The sequence below is a fragment of the Phoenix dactylifera genome, chromosome 4, assembly GCF_051530095.1.
Source record: "Phoenix dactylifera cultivar Ajwa chromosome 4, Ajwa_hap1_PhDact_Kaust_v1.1, whole genome shotgun sequence".
Classification (NCBI taxonomy): domain Eukaryota; kingdom Viridiplantae; phylum Streptophyta; class Magnoliopsida; order Arecales; family Arecaceae; genus Phoenix; species Phoenix dactylifera.
Genome location: NC_143193.1, coordinates 16,765,699 through 16,782,569, shown reverse-complemented (window position 1 = coordinate 16,782,569; position 16,871 = coordinate 16,765,699). Strand labels below are relative to the sequence as shown.

Sequence of the window (16,871 nt, the reverse complement as noted above, 5' to 3'; positions counted from 1 at the left end):
ATATTTTATGATGAGGTATTGGATCATCTTGTTCATTATCATCTTCATCCTTCTTCTCAATGGATTTTTCAGGTTTGTCATCCTTCATTGGAATTTCTTTGTTAATTATTTTTCTACTACGAAGGGTTGTGACAGACTTAACTTGTTCAAATTTTGGTTGGGATGAACTTGTTTCATGGACCTCATGTTGACCCTTTGGGTTAGATTGAGGTTGGGCTGGAAATGTCCCTTTTTCCCTAACATTGAGTTGAGCCTCAATTCTACCTACAGAATTTTTAAGTTCTTGGAGTGATTGCATTGTATTCTGATTTATTTGAGTCTGCCCTTGCATGAAGGTTTGCAAAGTATCTTCAAGGGATTTCCTATGTGGTGTCACATAAGGAGTAGGAACAGAATTTCCTTGAGATTCATTGGCAGTGGGTCCATGTCTCCAACTAAAGTTAGGATGGTTTTGCCAATTAGGATTATATGATTCTGGAAATGGTCTTTTATAAGTATTGGTGAAATTTGCTTGATCATCCAATACTTCTTGAAAAGCAGGGATTGTAGGACAATCCTTGGTCACATGTGCATTACTCTCACAAATTCCACATATACTTTCAACAATAGTTTGTGCTTTTCCTATATTGGCCTTGCTTAATTCCATGGCTTCAACCTTCCTAGTCAGATTAGCAATTTTTATATTGACATCATTATCATCTTTAATAAGATATATTCCTCCTTTTGCATTAGGTGCTATTTTAGATTTTTCATTTTTATCTGTTGTATCCCAAGCTTGTGCATTTTCTGCTAAAAGATCAAAATAATCCCAGGCTTCATTTGGTTCCTTACTCATGAATTCACCGTTACACATCATTTCTACAAATTGTCTCATATTGGAGGACAACCCATCATAAAAGAAACTAATGACCCTCCAAATTTCATATCCATGATGTGGGCAAGCAAGCAGAAGGTCCTTAAATCTTTCCCAACACTGAAAAAATGTCTCTCCATCTTTTTGTGCAAAGTTCATGATATTTCTTCTAAGTGTGTTTGTTTTATGTGTTGGGAAGAATTTCTTTAAAAATTCTCTTGTCATTTTTTGCCAGGTAGCTATGGTCCTAGGCCTTAAGGAGTGTAACCATGACTTAGCTTTTTCTTTTAAAGAAAAAGGAAATAACTTAAGTTTAACTACCTCTTCAGTGACATCATTGAAATGAAGTGTTGAACACACTTCATCAAATTCTTTGAGATGCAAATAGGGACTTTCAGAATCAAGTCCGTGAAACTTTGGGAGTAATTGGATTATTCCTGGTTTCATATCAAAAGCTCCCGCAGCAGTAGGAATAACCATACAGGATGGGGTACTAGTCCTAGTGGGTTGTAGATAATCACGAAGTGTTCTAATAGGTAAGTCATCTTGAAATTCATTATCTCCCTGATTACTACCATTATCTTCCATTTGATTATTTGAATTTTGAACAATTAAATTTTTATCTCTTGATTCAACTCGAAATAATCTATTCATTTTATCTCTCTCCCACAACAGCATATACTGAAATTTTATTTTATTTATATATTTTATTATTTTTTTATTTATTATTATTATTATTTTTATTTGGGGTTGGTACAAGTACCACCTAAAGAGATCTAAACAAACACACGAACAAAAATTTAATTAAAATTATGCATTAAAACATCACCCAACAATTTCTAATGTTTTCCTAAATATTCTAGACAGCTCCTAACTGGTTTGAAGAGGACACCTAAGCCTCCAATCCGGTCTAGTAACCTTAGTCGACCAGGTAAGCTCCCAGGTAAGTGGAGGGGTCACGATGCGTGTAACAAAGGTCCCACTTAAAATCCACTTTCCTCGAACAGAAACTGTCTCCCTTCAATCACTTAGAGGGACAAAGCTTGTCTAGACATCGACCAGGGCCATAGAGCGAAATTGGTGCAACTTTCAGTGGTCTTCGTCCTATTGAGCTCGAATATTCTTAGGGGCCAATGTCTAGTTGATTTTAATTAGGCTTAGGATATTTATGCACTGGGATGATTTTTGGGCTAAGGACGAGTGATGAAATCCCGACTTTATCTTTTTAATGGGTTCAACCCTTAGATTATTTTATGCAAATGCTTTATACTATATGCAACAATCAAGAAAAATTTTTAACATTTTATGTCATGACATTATATTGCATTTGAATAGTTGATCAAGCAAACTAGCTTATTTTTTTTTTAATTTTTAATTTTTATTTTTATTTATTTTATTATTATTTTAATTATTAATTTTTTTTTAATTTTTTTAAACAAGAGTAAAATTCTAATCTAGGAAAAATAGGACTAGTATGAACAAAACAGAAAAATTAATTTAAATACTCACGGCCAGAGTTCGTTCACTCCGGAAATCCAAAAATGCGATCTTGATCTTCCTTGTTACTGGTCCCGCTTTGTGTCGTCCTTGAATCTGAAAAGATTTGAAATTTCAACCATGTTAAAAATAAAGAAAAATTGAAGAACTATAAATTAAAAATTGAAATTTTCAGCCTTGTTCTCGTTTGCACGTTGCAAATCCCCGGCAACGGCGCCAAAAACTTGCTACAATTTTTATCTTGTTCTTTTTAAAAGAGAAATTAAAAGTAGGATACCCCAAGTATAGGGTGTAGCGAAGTAATATTCTCGATGAGTCCGAGATCGTATCCACAGGGATTTGACTATAAACAAAAACTAAAGGCTAATTTATATTCAGCTTGGGATAACTAAGGCATCGGGATTCAACTTAGTACTTCTTCATGCATTTCTTTTAATCACCTATTACCTCAGTTAGATCTGAGTGAAGACCTAACTGAAGAATAAAGCGGTGAAAATCATAAATAAATGGATCTTTATGGACAATATTGCATTAATTTTACTTTAGACTGCAGGGATTTCTAAGCATCTGTTATACCCTGGGGGAAATAACAGATCAAACAAATGTATAAGTTTAAAGTAATTCCTAAACATTCACTGCACATAAATGATATTAAAATTTTAATTGATGATTAAAAGAATACATGAAAAAATACTAGGCTATTCCCTAGCCTTAGCTAAGAGAGATTTAGCTATCCATATGAGATGCAAGCATTTTTATAAAAGGAATTAGCATAGAATAAATAAAATAAAGCATAAATCCCCTTTTTTTTTCTTTCTTTGGTTCAGAAAATAGGGCACTCTGTTTTCTCTCCGTGGCCTCTTCTCCTCTCTCGCTCGGCTGGGAAAGGTGTGGATGTTGGCTCCCCCTTGCTCCGTGTCCTTCTCCTTTTCCTTCACCGGATGATCCCCAAAAATGGAAGGCCTCCTCCTTCTCTTGCTCGGCTGGGAAAATTGGAAGAGGAGATGCTCCCGGATGGATCCTGCTGGCCGCCCGTCCTCTTCCGTCGGCTGCTTCTCGCCTCCACCCGATGGTTCTCCTCCTCCTCCTTCTTTGCTCCGTCCTCTCTCTCCTCATCCCCCTTGCTCCCGTCCTCCTCCTTCCTTTTATAGCATGTTAAGCCTGTTGAAGGTGTGGCTGGGAATACGGATCGGGGTCGCAGTTGAAATGCATGGATTTGAATGCAGAACCCGTGGCCTCCCTTTGTTTGCTTGAGATGCGGGATGAATGAAGTTGAATCGACTTTGGGAGATCGCAGAAGCTGGAATGCTGCTGAGGTGGGATGCGGATGAGATGCCACGATGCTTGGAAGATCCACGGTCGGTTGGGAAGATGAGATTGGAGCGTTGTCTGTTCGTTGGAAGCCACGGACGATGGGATGAAGGAAACGTGGATGACCGTTGGGAAGCTCCTCACGGCCGCTGGCTCGAACAGATGGAATGTGGCGACGGTTGGGAAGCTGAGAAGACTCCTCTAATGGCTGGAATTTATTTGCTGTAAAGGAAGTGGAGGGATGTTGAGAAGTTGAAGATTTGGGCAGATGATCGGATGCCGCTTGGAATACGTGGGACGCGGACGTTTTGGGAGCTGTTCAGCTGCTGGGATGAACCGAACGGATGCATGGAATACGTGGATGGCCGTTGTGGATGAGCTGGGATCTTCATGATGCGGGCACTAATGCTGGCTGAATCAGCTGGATGCAGTGATATGGATTGCATGATGGATGACGGGCAACGTGAGGCTCAGATGAGACGCTAGGGATTTGTTGAGCACGGGCTGCCAGGCATTGAGCTCAAATCCAACGTTATTGGATCTTTTGAATTACATGCACCCAGACACAATAAAACATTAATTAATCAATTTTATTAATAAAGATTAGCTATAATACTAATTAAGATAATATGAAAATTTTACTTTTGTACTCTCATCACATACATGGACAAATAGAATTAATTGATCAAATCTAATTAAGTAGTAACTAGATTAGATCAAAAAAATTCTAGGTCAATTTACAATAATTGTAGATGGATCAAGTCCATGTCTTTGATTAGACCAAGATGGAACTTGATTTAGGCTCAGAGGTGTAGCCCAAGTCATTTGAGTAATCAAATCGAAATTGATTAACCAGTCGGTGTCTAAGGTAAGTTTGGCAGTTTTGACCAGTAGTTTTTAATTGGGAGCTACTCGCACTGATTCGTCTTTGTCGAGTTAATGACATATCCCTTCCACCGATCTCACTTACCTGGCCGACATGGTCAATCACATTTTGATTGGATTACTTAATGATTCGAGTTAGCCCATGCCTATAAGAAAAATCAGTTTGACTGATTTAGGTGCCTCCTTAACCGGTTTCAGTCTAATCTGATTTGGTGAAGTCAGTGGGAGAAATTAGACTAACCGGATCTTCTCATCTATCCTAATTATAAAATTCTCTAAAATTATTAGGTCCTTAAAATAAAATAGTTATGCTGATAACTAGGTCATAGCCTCCCATTAAGTTGGGTGATAATGGGTCCAATATTTTGATAATTATTGAAGGCACACGCCTGGTACTTATCAAGCATTGAAATTGTCACTCAATGTATGATGAGTTAAGTGTACCTTTAATAGGCGGTCAGATGAGCCGAGCCACACTCGGGCTTGGTCGTCTATTAGTTGATTAGACTTAACCCTATCATTTAATGGTTGGACCTGACTAGGGTATTCGGTGGAGGCGCCACACGCCTGCCGAAAAACCTAGGGCAAAATCATCACTAGAAGTTGCTTGGTGAAGCAATTGGTTAAGAACCTACCAATAGGTGCATATGGGTTAGCCGAGCCACACTCGGGCCTATATGCGATCTATTGGGTTCTAGTGCCCACTAAAGTATTAAGAGTAATTTTTCGAATTGGAGGTAGAGGCTACCAATTTGTATAAAATAGTGGAAGTACCTTTAGACTAAAGTCCAAGTCTAATGTGTTTAGTCAATTCATATACTAATAGCCAAATTTTCTTTTATACAGAAATGGCCACTAATTTGTCGCTTCGCTCATTATTGGATAATGACAAGTTGACTGGTCCCAACTTCAATAATTGGTATAGAAAACTAAAAGTTGTGCTATTTTCAGCGCACGTATGAAGGATGGGGCTTCGGTGACCGATCATGTATTGTACATGATTGAGTTAATCGAGCGCCTAGGCACTTTTGGATCTCCCCTACATGATCAATTGGGAAAGGATGCTATACTGAATTCTCATCCTAGTTCGTACTGCCCATTTCTTACCAACTTTCGTATGACAAAACTGGTAGTAAATTATCACCAATTGTTGGGTTTACTACAAACTTTTGAGAATGATCACCAACTCCTAAAAGGGTCGGTGAATTTAGTGGGAGGTTCGTCCAGAGGTCGTGATACCTTTAAGAAAGGAAAAAAAAATAAAATCCAAAAGAAATAGGTGCACCATGCTCAGCCTAGTCAGAAAAAGAATAAAAAGGCTGATCAGAGCAAGGCAGAGTGCTTCTTCTGTAAGAAGCAAGGACATTGGAAGAGGAACTGTCCCCTTTACATTGCATCCCTCAATCCGAACCAGCCTAAGAAAAGTGGGCAATCAGTTGCCAATCAAGGTACTTATATGATAACACCTTGCAATTTTTCTATTTGTGATAATTCGACCTGGGTATTGGATACTGGTAGTCCTTTTAATATTTGCAATTCGTTGCAAGGGCTACAAGTCAGTGAGAGGTTTGAATAAGGAGAAAGGTTCCTAAATGTTGGAGATGGAAGATCAGTTCCAATTCTAGCTTTAGGAATTCTTAAACTTGAATTCAGCTCTCATGTAAATGTCCTTAGTGATTATCACTATTGTCCAAGTTTTTTATTGAATGTCATTTCTGTAGGCCTTTTGGCCAAAAATGGTTATGAAATATCAATAAAAAAGGATCATTGCAATATCATTTGGAATGGTGCTTCTGTAATGAATGGAACTCTGAGTAATGGCATTTACATTTTGTCACAGCCCATTCATATAATGTACAAGTCCAATAAGCGCCCTAGAATAGATAATGTCACGGATGTCTACCTTTGGCATCATAGACTAGGTCATATTAACAAGAACAGGATGAACATGTTAAGTAAAGAGGAAATCCTCGATGTTAATGATTGTGAATCATTGACAACCTGTGAATCATGCCTTCTTGGTAAAATGACCAAATCACCTTTTACCGAAAAAGGTGAACGAGCCAGTAACTTATTGACCCTTGTATATTCTGATGTATGTGGGCCAATGAGCACAAATGCTAGAGGTGGATATTCATATTTTATTACGTTTACAGACAACCTTTCTAGGTATGGTTATGTCTATTTAATGAGACATAAATCTGAATCATTTGAAATATTCAAATTATATCGTAATGATGTAGAAAAACAAACTGGAAAGAGTATTAAAACTCTTCGATCAGATCGAGGAGGTGAATACCTCACCAGTGAGTTTTTGATATATCTAGGAGAAAATGGAATTCTCTCGTAATGGACTCCTCCTGGTACATCACAATATAATGGTGTGTCGAAAAGAAAAAATCGAACTCTGTTAGACATGGTTCGATCCATGACGAGGTTTGCTGATCTGCCCATATCCTTTTGGGGATATGCTCTTGAGTCAGTCTGCTATATTCAAAATAAGGTTCCAAGTAAGTCTGTAAATAAAACACCGCATGAGATGTAGACTGGACGTAAGCCGAAGCTCTCTCACCTTAGGGTTTGGGGGTGTCCAGCGTATGTCAAACGTTTGAAGACAGACAAACTTGAATCCAAGTCTGATATATGTTTCTTTGTTGGTTATCCTAAAGAAACTAAAGGATATTACTTCTACTTTGCTGAAGAACAAAAATTGTTCGTAAGCAATAGAGCTATTTTCCTAGAGAAAGAATTTCTTAGTGTAGGAACTAAAAGCTCTAATGTTGAGCTTAGAGAAGTTCAACATGTATAAGACCCGACACCATCCACTGAGCCAATTGAGTCGGAGTTGATTAGATCAGATCCAGAACCCATCTTAGATGCACCATTAAGGCGATCAGGTAGAGTACCATGTCAGCCGGATAGATACTACGGTTTCTTGGTCCGGGATGGAGATCCTATCGAACTTGATGAAAATGATGAGGATCCGATCACATATATGGATGCAATGCAGAGGTATGACTCTGATAAATGGCTTGGAGCCATGCAATCCAAAATAGAATCCATGAAGATCAATGATGTATGGACATTAGTTGACCCACCCGAAGGGATTAAACCCATAGGGTGTAAGTGGATATTCAAAAGAAAACAGGGTGCAGACGGAAAGGTAGAGACCTATAAAGCCCGTCTGGTTACCAAAGGATATCATCGACGTTATGGTATTGACTATGACGGGACATTTTCTCCTGTGGCAATGCTCAAGTCCATTCAGATTGTGCTTGCGATAGCAGCACATTTAAACTATAAAATCTGGCAAATGGATGTAAAGACCACATTTCTAAATGGAGATTTAGAAGAGGAAGTGTATATGATACAACCTGAAGGTTTTACATCTGCAGATGAGTCTAAAGTGTGCAAGCTTCAAAGTGTTAGGTTTCCCAGTGCCCTAGGGCACAGCGGAAGATACGAGATTATAAAATTTTCTTATAAGACCCCTTATATGAAATCTTAATAAGCCAAGATCACCTTAATAGTATAACCAAATAATGTAGAAAATATAATCTTGATATAGATAAAAACCTATCATGCTATATCCAATATGTCTGAAGATGTCCTAAGGCACCCAAATGTTCACCCTCCAATGTTGATCCACACAGAAATGGGTTCAAGACTCTAGCTCCACCAAAACTTGATTCTAGTTGTTCAATCCTTCCAAAGAATTTAATTGGCTGATTTTTCTTCACTTTCTTCTTCCTTTCTACCTCTAAAACATTCACTAGCCTTTTTGTCCTAAAGAAGACCCTCTTGTCTTGGGCTAGGACAAAAGAGAGAGGTTTGTAAGAAAGAAGGGATAAGGGAGAGAGAAGGAGAGGCTTTTTCTTGGATGATCTTTAGAACCCCAGGGCGCCTCCTTATTTATAAGAGATGGAGGGATGCATCATAAAGGGATGCATCCCATCCACACACCTCATCATGATGAGGCATGTGCCAAGAGAGGCATCCCATCATGATCGGGTGCTAAGGAGAAGGGTGTATCAACTTCTTTCTCACGTCTCCCTCTTAAATCCTGATGATCCAAGGGCCCAAATGCAGTGAACCAAAACCAATGGTCCAGATCTAGGCGCCATCTAATAGTCCAGATCAAGGCATCATCATCCAGGGTTCCATCCAATGGTCCAGAAGCAAGATGCCATCACCAATGGTCCAGATTCAGGCGCTGAGCAACGGTCCAGATTTTTCATCCAGAGAGCCATCCAGTGGTCCAAAATAAAGCGCCAACCAGTGGACTAGATCCTTCATCCAGGAAGCCATCCAATGGTCCAGATGAAGGTGCCAACCAGTGGACCAGATCCTTCATCCAGGGAGCGATCCAATGGTCTAGAAGTGAAGGCCCTATCAAACCCAATCCAATTGGGTTTAACCAACTTAAAGAAAATATTAAACCTAATCAAATCAGTTCTAATTAAAGCCAAATAGGTTCCAACTCTTGGCTAACCCATATTAGGTCATGATCTAATCATATTAGATCAACCTAATCTAAGAATCAGATTCGAATTTAATTTGAATCAGGAGCTAGGGTTTGCAACACGTGCTAGCATGTTCATCTTGCAAACATGATCTAATCCAATTAGACCCTTGATCAATTCTCTTGTGTGTGACCCATTGGGTTCCTTATCTTAGCCAGCAGTAGGTGCAGGTGCAAGTTGACCTAACCTGATTAGAGTACCTCTAATCCAATTTAGGTTCAATTTAGTGCTAAACTTGACTTAGCAATTAGAACCTTTCTGATGCTTTGATTTAATCAAACTCTTTGATCCGATCAACCCACAAGACAAGATTGACGTCTAGCAACGTATCATGTCTACCCGAAAGATCAAAAATGTATTGGACAAATCCAAACATACCCTTCAGTGGCAAGTTATCGTGCAATTCAATCTCTCAGTCATACTACATCCTGAATAAGTGCATGAGTATGGATCAATATCAAACTCAATCACTTATTCATGTCTCTCTCAATCTTTTATATTTTAATTCAAACAATGAAACATTAGAAACTCTTTCTAATTTTTATTTTGCTTTGATCAAAGGCTTCTTGAATCATGATAAGATTAGAGTAAGTAGGATGTTACCTTCTCTTACTAGAAGTGACTGATTCCTTGTTGACCTACTCACAACCTTTGTACAAAATCCACCATATCCAGAATACCCCGTACACAATGCAATGTCGTGAATGAGGGTAAACCAAAATATAATGTCCTAATTTATGGGGTTCATCATAACCCTAAAACTAATGTCCTAATTTATGAGGTTCATCATCCAATAATAAAACAGATAAGCAGCCAATGATGAAACACAATGCCTTTATTGATATATATCGAGTGTCAAAGTACATGATTTGGAGGATTACAAAGAGAAACCTATCAAATGATTGGTTTATAGGGCAACTATGTTAGATGTATGCCCTAGAAGCCAATTTTGGCTGACACATTATTAATTCTGGGACATAATTTGTACTTGACTTTATTATTGAATAAATGAAAGGCATCTTTTTCATTCATATTGTTATTGTGTCTATGAATCGTCCAAGGAATTAATAAGATGATGATGCATATTCTCAAGAGTTGAGAATTTGAGCCATGTATCATTAGTGATTAATTTCTAAAACGTTCCTGATCGATGGATCATCACGAGGACGGTGATTGATCCGACGAGATTAGTGCACACATTACTTTTCCTGTGGATGGACGAGACTCAAGTCCACGGTGTAGGGACACTGAAGTAATAGTGCAGGTGCTTGTTAGAGAACAAGGGTACTGAGCGTGACCAAAACAAGAAGTCACTTGGATGTCTATCCACTCGTCAGTGACTTGCTTGATGTTGCAGCAGTATGACTAGTCCTTTGACCTGCAATGCTTCGGCTACTCACAGTGAGGTTATTGTAGTTTGACTGCACATATACATGGTCTCTAGCCATATGGGTCCATGCAGTGTAGATTGGCTACAGTAGGTTCACTGTAGGAGTAGGATATGCACCTATAAGGAATCTATCGACCTTGATAGATAAGGAGAGATCCTATGTGATTTATAAGACTGAGTTCGTAAGACCTCGGTCGGGGCAGTATGCACAGTAGGCCAAATTATAAGCTGCTCTTTCTCGCATTTCTTCCTCGAAATCAAAGCCTATAATGGCTTACCTATACTATTCCGCTATTCGGGGATCAGCGGCAATAGGTCAGGTAAGCAACTTGAAAAGCCAAAACGGCCTATGCACAAAACAAGTCTAACTCTGAGATTTGACTATATCTTTCCAACTACTGAAACTCCTAAAAACAGCTTGAAAGGGGGATATTCTCTAAACTCTGGTGGAGGGGAAGGTCAATAACAACCCACTAACGCGTTCAGTTCGGGCATCATTCCCGACGATGCCCTTCACTTCACTTACCTTACAGAGGAGTTAGTTATATCCCTAGAAAACTCGTCAACTCATAAGGGGGGATTTTATATAACTAGAACGAAGGGAAGAAAGCGATCCTGGATCCTGGAAGAGCTTCCCACTCTCGAACTTAAGTCGAATAAATCTTCACATACGACAGACGATGGGGTTTGACGAGTTGTCCATGACCTCCGTCCTGTAGGGATCCACGATAGTAGGACCGTATCACATATTAACTGCACCTAGAGGTTCATCATTCTATTCTGCTGGATAGCCACTACATGCTGCTAGGTGTCACTGGTGGATGGTGAGACTCATAAGAAATATCTCGATGATCGATAAACCCTAATGAGTTGAGTTGGAATCGTTCCAACCCATTGAAAAGAGTTTCCAATGATATTGAGATAAAGATCGCAATATATCTCACTACCAGTCAGAATAGAACCTATGGGGTCACACGCACTAGAAGTTTTGACCGATCCGATGGTTGAAAAGTGATTATGAATCACAAGTAATCAATTCGATTGATAATAAGTTGAAGAAGAAATGAGAATTGATTAATTGGACTTAAAACATGAATCCTACTTGGAGTGGGATTCCTGGAGTCCTAATTGGATTAGGACTGGGAGTCCTACTTGGAGTAGGACTGGGATTCCTACTTGAAGTAGGATTCCCACAATCCTAATTAGATTAGGATTTTGAATTTATTTTGGATTCCTACTTAGAATAGGATTCCTAGAAATCCTAATTGGATTAGAACTTCGGATTCAAATTAGAGTCCTAATTGGATTAGGACTAAAAATGAATAAATCCTAATTGGATTAGAATTTCTTAAGTCCTAATTAATTATTAATCTAATAAATTAACAAGACTCCTAATTGGATTAGGATTGAAGAGTTCAATTGAGTCAAAATTGATTTGAGTTCTAATTGGATTAGGACTTACCTAGATTAGACCCAAATGGTTCATGATTTGGTTAAAGCCTAAAAAGATTATGACTAAACCAAATAGGGCCCTCCTCCTAGGGCAACACAAGAGGAGGAGCTCACGCCCCTCCTCCTTTTGCTTCTTGGTGCGGCATGAAGAGAGGGGCCGGCGCCCCTCTTGGAAAGGGATCAAGGGCTCCTAATTTGTAGGAGCCCTTCATGCTTTAAAAGGAGACTTGGCGGCACCCTAGGGCATTCAATTGAAGCCCTCTCCCCTCTAAACCGTGGCCTCCCTCTCCTCTCCCTTGGATCAGCCGCAAGCAAGGAGCAAAGAAAAGGTGGTGTTGGCGGCCTCATCTTCTTCCCTTCCTTCATCCAACGCAATGGGGAGAAATAGACTGCAAGGTGCTTTGGTTCTTCTCCAAAGATCCATCTTTCTTCTTCCTCCTCCCAAGCACAATCAAGGGTTGATCAAAAGGGAGAAGATCAGCCATTAAAAGAAGTCTCTGCAAGGGAGCTAGCACCCCGGGGAGACAAGAAAACCTTGATCGGTCCTCTACTTCATATGGATACCCGTAGAGGCCAGACACGTGAACGGCTTCAAGCGAACCTTCATCCTAAACCACGATCATCAGTTTGCGGTGATCATCTACCCGCACAAGGTGAAGATCTGATCTTTCTAATAGTTTAAAAGTTTTTAATCCTTATCTAACTACGAACGGTTTTTGAACAACGTTCATGTGATGAACGGTTGATCCCGCGCATGCCTCTTCTGCGGCAATCTGATTTTTTTTTTTAATTTTCTGCAGCATGGGCGGGTTCTAACAGTGGTATCAGAGCCTAGGCATCGTAGATTAAGGTAAGAATTAATTATCTAAAGGCATCTTAGATCTGAAATTTAAAAGGTTATGCATGCTGAAACTTTTCTGCATGCAGATTTTTCAAGGATGCTGATTTTTGCATGCTGATTTTTATGTGATAAAATGATGATTCTAATTGCATTGTTAATGAGATTACAAGGTTTAGAATCATGATTAGCATGATCAGCAACCTATGTCATAACATAATCAATTAAGTTTCAAATCTGAAAATTATAATTGTTGCATGTGGTGATGATCATTGGATTCAAACCCTTTTGGTATCAATTGTAAAGACCTGCGATGTGATCTGCAATGTCATGTAATTTTTCAGATGCTTGCATACATCTTATTTGATGTTTTGAGAGGCCTGCGTGCCTCCTAAAAGGGGATGTAATTTATTATTATTTTTATTTTATATCTGGTTGAATTTTTGTGTTGTGATGTGCGTCAACGATCAAGTCGAAGAATGTACATGAGATGAACGGCGATCTGAGTGGTTGATGGTGATAGGATCAAGAGTTGATCAAGGATCGAATCAAGGAGGCTTGGAACCAATTCAAGAGTTGAAGACCAGTTGATCGATTGACGTGCATGTGCTTGTAATATGACCTAATTAGAATCCATGATCATCACCTATTTAAAGTTTAGCTTTAATTATTGCTGCGATTATAACTGCCTGCGATGTGCCGTTTGCATGTGATGTGAATGAGAACGGGGTAGATAGGTTTACATGTGATGTTGCAAACCCAATGAGACCTAAACTAAAATCTTCTCAATCAAGTCGAGAGTGAACCAACATGAGCGAGTCATATTAGATTAATTGATCTAATTGGTGTCTAGGAAAGCACGAAAGGTGGTTACATAATTAGGACCTTACTCTCTGAGTAAGAGGAGCCTCCCACCTGCTTACCTGGCCAATTGATCGATTACCTCTTATGAAGAGCTCAAGGTTGCAAACACTAAGACCTGATTAACCGATATTAAGTCCATAGGTCTTCCACCGTAGTAGAGTTGCTAAGGTCTTTCTGATGTTGATTTGTCTCGGCTGGACACAGTGGGCAAGTTGCATCGGGGGGCTGGACCTCTCTATAGACATGAGATGTTGTAGGGTAAAGGTGGGGTTGGGCACCAATAACTGTTAGGTGAGGACCCAATGACGACTTTATTTCTACGGTTATACGGTGGGTCTGACTTAACTAAGGAATGGGACCAATAACTGTTAGGTGAGGTCTTCATGACTTAGAGACCAAGTAGCACTGCAACATGCTTAAGAAGCATTGTACAAAAGTTGTACACTCATCTATTTATGTGTCACCAATAACTGTTAGGTGAGGTGGCATGTAAATCGGTGGGACCGCAATACCCACTAGAAACCCTAGTCATGTAGGATTTCCGTTTTCCTACCAGGGGAGTGTGAGGAATTCGTGAAAATAGTGGAAGGTACATTTGTTCTAAAAGACCCTAGAACAGATTAGGATCAAGTACAAAAGTCTAACTAGAATCTTTACTCTCTGCAGATCATAATGTCAGCCTCAAACCCTTTGACCCGCGTATTCTTGAGACCAACCGATTGACCGGTACCAATTACAGAGACTGGCTTAGAAATCTCAAAATTGTTATGAGTTGCAAAAAAATAGGCTATGTGCTCGACAATGACATCCCGACATTACCAGCAGGTCCGACTACTGATCAGCGTGCGACGCATGAAAGTTGGACAGACGATGACATTAGGGTCAAGTGCTATATCATGGCATCCATGTCCAATGAACTCCAATGCCAGCATGAGAATATGAAGACTGCTAGGGATATACTAGCACACCTGCAAGAGTTGTATGGTGAGCAGAGTCGCACAGCTCGTTTTGAAGTGTCCAAGAGGCTCTTCAAAGCAAAGATGCGCGAGGGGCAGTCTGTCCATGATCACGGTCTGACTATGATCAAGGACCTGGAAGAGCTTGAGAAGCTCGGTATGAACATGCACAAGGAATTGCAAGTAGATCTGATCCTTCAATCCCTACCTGATTCATTTGGACAGTTTATAGTAAACTACCACATGAATAAGATTGAATGCACTAAGACTGAACTGATAAATATGTTGGTAACTGCTGAGGGAGCCTTGAAAGGTTCAAGGGGCAATGTCCTTGCTGTTGAGTTGACTTCTGGTTCCAAGAGAAAGTCTACTTGGAAGAGAAAGAAGCCTGCTAAGAAGCAGAAGAAAGACAAGATGCCAAAGAAGAAAGTTCAAAAGAAAAAGGCTAATGACAAAGAAAAATATTTCCACTGCAATGTCGACGGCCACTGGAAGAGAAACTGTCCTTCATACCTCGAGAGCCTGAAGAACAAGAAAGGTGACACACCTTCAGAAGGTATAGACTTGCTCATAATTGAAACTAATCTAACGGTTTCTTCTACTTCTAGTTAGGTTATAGATTCTGGTTCTAGTGCTCATTTGTGCACTACCATGCAGGATCTAAAGGAAAGTAGAAGGCTGGCGGAAGGTGCGGTAACCCTTCGGGTTGGCAACGGGGCAAAAGTTGATGCTGTGGCTGTGGGCACCTACCATCTGCGACTACCGTCTGGTTTTAGTTTATTACTTAGAGACTGCTATTATGTACCTGTTGCTAGTAGAAATTTGATTTCTGTTTCATGTCTAGCACAGGAAGGTCATGTTTTTACATTTGATAAAGACTGTTGTTCTATTTATTTCAGAAATAAAATAGTCGCACGTGGTTTTATGATTGACAGTCTCTATCATTTGCATATGGATGTATCTATAAATGTGTCTGAGCAAGAAGTGAATGCCAAAGGATCCAAAAGATCCAGAGATGAGATAAACCAAAAATATTTGTGGCACCTCAGGCTTGGCCATATTGGAGAGGACAGAATGAACAAAATGGATAAAGATGGGCTTCTCGGCTCATTGACTTCTGAGTCATATCCAGTTTGTGAGTCCTGTCTTCAAGGAAAAATGGCTAGATTGCCCTTTATAGGACATGAGGAGAGGACCACTGAAAACTTATCCTGGCACACACAGATGTGTGTGGCCCATTCGATGTGCAAGTGTTGGGAACCCGCCCATGCCGCTGATATTTCAACAAAAAAATCAGATGGCAGCGGAAGAGGCATGTGCGGGATCGACGTTCATCGCATGAACGTTGTTTCATGAACCGTTCGTAGTTAGGCAAGAATTAAAAACTTTTAAAATATTAGAAGATCAGATCTTCACCTTGTGCGAGTAGATGATCACCGCAAATCTGAGTTCGTGGTTTAGGAAGAGGGTTCGCTTGAAGCCGTTCAAGTGTCCGGCCTCTACGGGTATCCACACGAAGCAGAGATCCGATCAAAGCTCTCTAGTCTTCCCGGGGTGCTAGCTCCCTTGCAAAGACTTCTTTTGATGGCTGATTTCCTCTCTTTCAATCAACCCTTGATTGTGCTTGAGAGGAGGAAGAAGAAGGAGCAATCAAGGAAGAAGAACACAGCCCCTGCAGCCTCCTTTCTTTTCCCTGCGTTGGAAGGAAGAAGAGAGGAAGAGGATGCCGCCAACACCTTGGAGAAGTTCTTCCTTGCTTGCGGCTGAACCAAGAGGAGAGGAGAGAGGGTGGCTACGGCTGCAAGGAGGGGAGAAGAATCACCTAGGGCGCCGGCCCCTTTGCCCTCCTTTTATAACCATCTAGGGCTCCTACAAGTTAGGAGCCCTTGATGTATTACCAAGAGGGGCGCCGGCCCCTCTTGTTGCCGCACCAAAGGATCAAAGGAGGAGGGGCGTGAGCCCCTCCTTCATGGTTGCCCTAATCCTTATTAAGTAAGGATTGTGATGCCCTAATGTGGTCAAGCCCTAATCCAATTAGGCTTAGCCCAAGGGTGAACCAATTTGGATCCAATCTAGGTAAGTCCTAATCCAATTAGAACTTAAATCAATTTTGACTCAATTGAACTTTTCAATCCTAATCCAATTAGGAGTCTTATTGATTCATTAGATAATTAATTGTGACTTAAGAAACCCTAATCCAAATTAGGACATTTAATTTTAGTCCTAATCTAATTAGGACTCTATTTGAATCCGAAGTCCTAATCCAATTAGGATTTCTAGGAATCCTATTCTAAGTAGGAAT

General features: G+C 39.9%; 1 protein-coding gene and 1 non-coding gene across 2 annotated transcripts in view; one reads left to right on the top strand and one right to left on the bottom strand.

The window, feature by feature from the left end:
* Window positions 1-923: 923 nt before the first annotated feature.
* Window positions 924-1,030, top strand: LOC149753689 (small nucleolar RNA R71). Its single transcript, XR_016409310.1, has one exon. It is a non-coding gene; the product is annotated as a small nucleolar RNA R71 (small nucleolar RNA).
* A 1,385-nt stretch (window positions 1,031-2,415) lies between these two features.
* The window catches only part of LOC149753688 (uncharacterized), a 72,876-nt gene continuing 58,420 nt past the window's right edge, over window positions 2,416-16,871 (bottom strand). Inside the window, exon 5 of the mRNA XM_089930366.1 lies at window positions 2,416-2,446. Within this exon, the coding sequence (XP_089786492.1) occupies window positions 2,416-2,446 (31 nt within the window). The remainder of the gene's footprint in view (window positions 2,447-16,871) is intronic.